A 5,954-nucleotide genomic window follows, 5' to 3' on the forward strand; every position below is an offset into this window, starting at 1 on the left:
CTGTTTGTTTTCCCAAATCAAAGCCCCAGCAGGGCTCCTATGGCACTGCTGGGCCGCTATTTGAAGAGACGGGCCATTTCCCAGAGCCTGGTGTGTCAGTTTATGCTCTGAACTTAACCTCACGGGCACTGCACAACAGAGTCTCAAGGGTCCCTGGCCCAGAGGCAAGAGAAATTGTATCTTTTTATTGGCCCATTTACGGTGTGTGTGGCCTTTTGTGAGAATCAGAGAAAAGTGCAGCAGAAAGAAGCTCCTCAGCCCATGGCCAGGCTGAGCTTGCAGGCGAGGGGGTCTCGGGACTTGCCCTGGTCCCGGGGGACTGGTGCTCACTCTGGCCCTTGGGTCTCCTCCCGAGGGTAGGGTTTTGTGTTCTTATTGTACATAGTATGGCAGGACACTTTCCAGTGGTGGCTTGGACGCTGGGGCAGGGGCCCAGGTTGGCAACTTGGTGTTGGGTGTGGCCCTTGCACTGCTGACCCTGCCCAGCCATGGATGCCCAGCTCTCCTTCCTTCTGAACTCTGGGACCAGGGGTGGGCAGGTAGAGCCATGCTGGGCTTCACGCCCCCAACCCCACTGTCTTTCATCTTCTATTTCAAACAGACAAACATGAAATTACTTCTGTAGATTAAAGGGGAGAGCTCCTCAGTCATTCCTGAAGGCCTCACTAATGGAGGGGGCAGGGTCCCAAAATCTGGAAGGAGAGGGAGAACTGTGGAGCAAAACAGCCTCTACCCAGTGTGCAGAAATGTGTATGTGTACCCGTGAGGTAGACCAGCCCCTCTCAGGGCTCTGGCCTGCTGGGTGGGGGGTGGCGGGGGCGGTGAATCATGGCTGTGGCCCATCTGAGAAGGCAGGTCAGTGATCTCTAGGAGATGCTGGGGGAGGGGGTGTGCTTTCAGGTTGATGGCTCTCAGGATCCTCCCTGCTCCTACCCAGCACTAACACACAGAGGCTTAGCGTGGTCTACCCCACAGGAAGAAGAGCACTGCAGTAGGGAGGAGGCTGGGGGCGGGGGTTAGGGCCTAACACCCCCCCCACACACCGGACAGCAACAGCGCTCCTTGCTGGGGGGCACCTCACTGTCAGGGCTCAAGGGGAAAGGTAGATAGGGCAGCAAGAGAAGGGCGGTCCACAGTCTGTGTGCAGTGGGAGGGCTAGCGCTGAGGCCACATCCACACGTGACTGGCAGTCGTGTCTGCCTTGCCCTGACACACTGCTTGTGCCCAAACTGAGCTGCTGTGACCACGAAACCCTCCCGCTCCGTGCTGGGGCCTCTTGCCCGTGTGTTCTTCTGAAGTGTCCAGGGCCTTGTTTCTCCTGTAATGCCATGGAGGAGAGCCCAGCATCTCTTGGGCAAAGCTAAGGAATGGGGGCTGAAGGGTGCCCCTCTTCTTAATTCCCCCTGTCATTCTGCAAACTCACTGCTTCTACCCGTCTCCTAGCCACAGGGATTAGCGGGTGCACTTGATGTTGAGGGGTAGTTGCTAGGGCCAGGGGGCCCTCCTACATGGTTGCTAGGGGTCTGGCATTGGGGCGAGGGGTCTGCCCACTGCCGCGGTCACGGAGGGAATTACACAGTCACAAAGAAATTGTTCTTCTCAGTAATCTGCTCTCGGCCACCGGGAGGGGCGAGGGTGGAGGAGCAAGCTGGAGCCCAGCAGGCTGGGGGCTGTGATCACAGAGGCGTGCTCGCCCGGGCCGGGGGCCAGCCGGCCGGGAACACCAGGGACCAGCCCGCTAAGCTGCTTTCTCAGCGATTTCTCTCCCCAGACACAAAGGTGTTTACTTGTTTTAACATCTCCTAGGACTCCCTTCTCCCTTTGTGTGGTCTTTATCCCCAATGAGGTTTGAGCCCCAGATTACAGGCAGGAATTAAGGCATTGGACTCAGGCAGCTCAGAACTGCATGACCTGCAGGATCAAGGAGTATAAAATAACCGTGTGTGTGTGTGTGTGTGTGTGTGTGTGTGTGTGTGTGTGTGTGTGTGTCTGACCCCTTCAGCACGGCCCATTCATCGTCCAGAGGAGAGGCTATGTGGCGGCTGGCCAGCTTGCAGGTGTGATGGAGGGGCCGCTGGCAGCTGATGGAGGTCTTTGCTGGGGGGAGGGGCAAGGACTGGGGCACGAGGGGTGGGAGTCTGGGGCATCACCCCCCTCGGTCGCCACGTACTAAGGGTCTAATTCTAGCTCAGGAGGGAGAGTTGCATTTCCTTGGAATGGTGCCAATTGGAGGTTCAGAGACTCTGTGTGGCCCAAGGTGGACCACTGCTCAGCCTCTGCCCCTCTTCTCTCCCCAGTGGGCAACTGATGACACACCTGGGCAGTGACTTCCCCCCAGGAGCTGGGGTGCTGGATGTCATGTATGAGTCCCCTTCCACACTCCTGTCCTGTGGCTATGACACCTATGTTCGCTACTGGGACCTCCGCGTCAGTGTCAGGTGAGTGAGCTGGTCAGGAGGACAGGTAGTGGGAGCCCTGTGCCAGTCCAGCCCTCCCTCCAGCCCTGAGGGACATGGGAGATGGCACAGAGACTTCACTTCAGGCGCTGGTAGGGAGTGGCTGGTGTAGACGCCCCCACCTTGGGCAGCAGTGGCCCTGTGACCTGAGCGACCACTTCCACCAGGCCAAGAGCCTCGGGGATAGTCGGTATGCCTTCCTTCTGCATTCTGTCCCTGCCTTTCTTGAGGCCTTTCTACCTCTCGGAGGCCTTTTAAGTTCTTTGACACATAGTCAGCGTCAGTGTGAAACAAATCTGCCCCGGGGTCTGGAGCTTGGCAAGAAAAAGACTTTTACTGAGGAGGCTTTCCCCCATCAAGGTTGGATTTTAAAGAATTTGGTGCTTCAGCTTCTCTCCCAGCCAGAACGGGGAAGTGGGGGGGGGGGGAGGTGGAGGCCGCCCTGAAGGTTCCCCTGCATCTCCTCTTCCGGGATAGGAAATGCGTCATGGAGTGGGAGGAGCCCCACGACAGCACCCTGTACTGCTTGCAGACCGATGGGAACCACTTGCTGGCCACTGGTTCCTCCTACTACGGTGTTGTGCGTCTGTGGGACCGGCGCCAAAGGGCCTGCCTCCACGTAAGCGTCCCGCCCACCTCCTGCCTCCTGGAGGCCAGGGCTCATTTTTATGGGTTGCACCTGGGAGGGGGCGTGCCTGGAGAGGGTGGGAGGAAGCCTGCCATGGCACCTGGCCCATTGCGCTGGGCCAGGGAATCCTGGCTTCCGGCTCCCGCGACTCCTCCTCAGGCCACTCTTGCCATTCCTGTGTCCTCCCTTGCAGGCCTTCCCGCTGACATCGACGCCCCTCAGCAGTCCTGTGTACTGCCTGCGCTTCACCACCAAGCATCTCTACGCCGCGCTGTCTTACAACCTCCATGTCCTGGACTTTCAAAACCCGTGACAGTCAGGGCTGCCCCAGCCTGTGGGCCAGGGAAGCCAGCTTCTCAGGGACACTCCTGCCTGGATGGTGCAGTGATACCTCCTCCCCACCCCGTGCCTGTGCTCCCAGACCTGTGACTACAGTGCTCGAGCCCTTAAGCTAAAGGCTGCCGATCCTGAGGATCAGGGTTACCCAGAGGCACAGTCCCTCCCAGGAACCGGTTAGAGAGAAGGGACCTGTTGCTTTGGGAGAACGCAGCCAAACCCTCCAGGCCTTGCCTACCTGTTGGCCAGGGCAAGGATGTGCCCTGGAGAGGCCAACCCTGCATCCCACCCCTTCTTAGAACAGTGGTCACTTAGAGTGAGGTAAGGCCCCAGCCTTCTCAGTGGTCCCTTTCTACCCTTTCCTTGGAAGGAGGGGTGAGGCTGCCAATACCCCCGCTGGTACTGGCCTCCACCTCCTCAATCAGACCCCCCGCCCCCCGTACTAAGCTCTCGGGGTTGTGGACTCATTTCTGGGGCACTGTGGCCTGGTCTCGCGTTGAAACCAAGAAAGGACAAAGGAAACCCAGTAGTTTTGAGTGAGTCCTGAGCCAGCCCAGCCTCAGGCCAGCTGTTGAGATATGCTACAATGTTCGTTTTTGTAAAATTAAAGCTTAATTGTTCACAGATCTGGTTCTTCACTGACTACGGAGTCCTGGGAGGTCCCAGGGAGAGGGGACAACACATTCAAATTGGGAGATGTGCATGCTGGGCAAAGGGTAAGACCAGCCACATGGCTCAGTGTTCCAAGGAACAAAGGTTCTTTTCTTTAGGAAAAGCTCTCATTGAGCACCCACCCCTTTGCTCGGGTGGTAATGTGTCACCTGTGGGGTATGGAGAAGGGACCCTGGAAGGGCTCCAGGCCGCCGGGGGCCAAGCTGCTGTCCATGTGTGGTGACCCTTCTTCACCTGACCTCAACACACACACTCTTCACCCTTATTCTGGCTTTTCACCCAGTGTCTTTACATCCTGGGCTCTGTTTCCAGGGTTTCTGCATTTTTAAATAAAAACTTCTCCCTCGCCCACCCTTATCTTAGGGAGTTCCTCTAGGCCACTTCTGCAAGCTAAGGTAGACAGGCTCCCTTTCAGTCTAGTCGTCTTCCGAATTGATGCAAACAGGTGGGGGAAGACCTCGGCCCTGTCCTACATGGTCAGGGTCCCCCCACCCTCTTCACCACTAAGGCCCATGCCTCCCTTTATACAGAAGGTCCTAGGACAGAGAAGGGAACGTTGCCACCAGCACCCTCCCTGGGGACAGGAGCATACAGAAGTAGACAAGAGGGCAGTCTACCCACAGCGACTCAGAATGACTTTACTCAGATCAGACCACGATGCAGGGGGCCAGGAGTGCCCCAAGGCCCAGCTCTTTTAGAGCCTGGAAGAGAAGAGACTGCCCTGGGCCAGAAAGGCCCAGGCCTCGAAGTCTCACAGCTGACAGGAAGAGCCTCACCCACTTGCCACCCCGAAGTGCAGGCTCGGGTCCACTACTGGGTCTTGCAGTCCCCATCACTGCTGTGGGCCATCTTTACCTTCTTCAGCTCCTTCTGCAGCTCTGACTCCGCCAGCAGGACCTCCTTTGGCTTCTGGTACTGTAGACAAAGCAAGGGAGAAGACATAATTCAGTCACATCCCCCCTCCCTACACACACACATACACACACACACACACACACACACACACACACACACGGCCCCTTCTGATCTCTTTATACAAAGATGAGGAAATTGAGGCCTACAGGCTTGATTTGCTCAAGGTCACATGGCTGGGTAGGAGCAGGCCTTGGACCAGAACCCCAGTCCTGTGATTTCCACCCCTTCCCGTCACCCTCTATCCTCTTTCAGCTGTGATTCATAAGATCAGGCTTCTCCCTGAGCCCCCACTCTGCTCTCCCCCGGCTGAACTAGAGCTGCCTGTTCTGTGGCAAGCACACTCCAAGGGACTGGGGACTCCTATGGGCAGGGAAAGAGGGAGCCTCTCCCTGCTGCAGCGGTAAATTTGGGTGAATCTTACGGATATGATCAGGGTGCAGTTGGCATAAGCAAAGCTCAGCAAAGAGTCATCCAGAGGTAGCTGGTATCTGTCCAGGTCAGGAATGGAGAACTTCTTGTAGTACCTGTGGAGACATAAGCAGGACGAGTCATGACTCCTTGATTAAGCCAGGGGTTAGAGTACTTCATACCACCCTTATACTGACTTTTCACCCAGTGTCTTTACATCCTGGGCTCTGTTTCCAGGGTTTCTGCATTTTTAAATAAAAACTTCTCCCTCGCCCACCCTTATCTTAGGGAGTTCCTCTAGGCCACTTCTGCAAGCTAAGGTAGACAGGCTCCCTTTCAGTCTAGTCGTCTTCCGAATTGATGCAAACAGGTGGGGGAAGACCTCGGCCCTGTCCTACATGGTCAGGGTCCCCCCACCCTCTTCACCACTAAGGCCCATGCCTCCCTTTATACAGAAGGTCCTAGGACAGAGACGGGAACGTTGCCACTAGCACCCTCCCTGGGGACAGGAGCATACAGAAGTAGACAAGAGGGCAGTC

General features: G+C 56.8%; 2 protein-coding genes across 3 annotated transcripts in view; one reads left to right on the forward strand and one right to left on the reverse strand.

The window, feature by feature from the left end:
- FBXW4 (F-box and WD repeat domain containing 4) overlaps window positions 1-4,044 on the forward strand; it is a 74,613-nt gene extending 70,569 nt beyond the window's left edge. For both annotated transcript variants that reach the window (XM_019724959.2, XM_019724958.2), the window contains exons 7-9: window positions 2,298-2,438; window positions 2,934-3,075; window positions 3,278-4,044. In XM_019724959.2, coding sequence (XP_019580518.2) covers window positions 2,298-2,438; window positions 2,934-3,075; window positions 3,278-3,397 — 403 coding nt within the window. In that variant the 3' untranslated portion in view covers window positions 3,398-4,044. The remainder of the gene's footprint in view (window positions 1-2,297; window positions 2,439-2,933; window positions 3,076-3,277) is intronic.
- Window positions 4,045-4,706: 662 nt separating this feature from the next.
- On the reverse strand, window positions 4,707-5,569 carry LOC141572900 (protein DPCD-like; the record flags this gene model as incomplete). The annotated part of the gene is made up of 2 exons (XM_074339156.1): window positions 4,707-5,007; window positions 5,429-5,569. Coding segments are annotated over 2 exons (246 nt in total), but the record flags the coding sequence as incomplete, so codon positions are not given.
- Between the last annotated feature and the right edge of the window lie 385 nt (window positions 5,570-5,954).

The sequence above is a fragment of the Rhinolophus sinicus genome, linkage group LG07 (genome assembly GCF_036562045.2).
Source record: "Rhinolophus sinicus isolate RSC01 linkage group LG07, ASM3656204v1, whole genome shotgun sequence".
Classification (NCBI taxonomy): domain Eukaryota; kingdom Metazoa; phylum Chordata; class Mammalia; order Chiroptera; family Rhinolophidae; genus Rhinolophus; species Rhinolophus sinicus.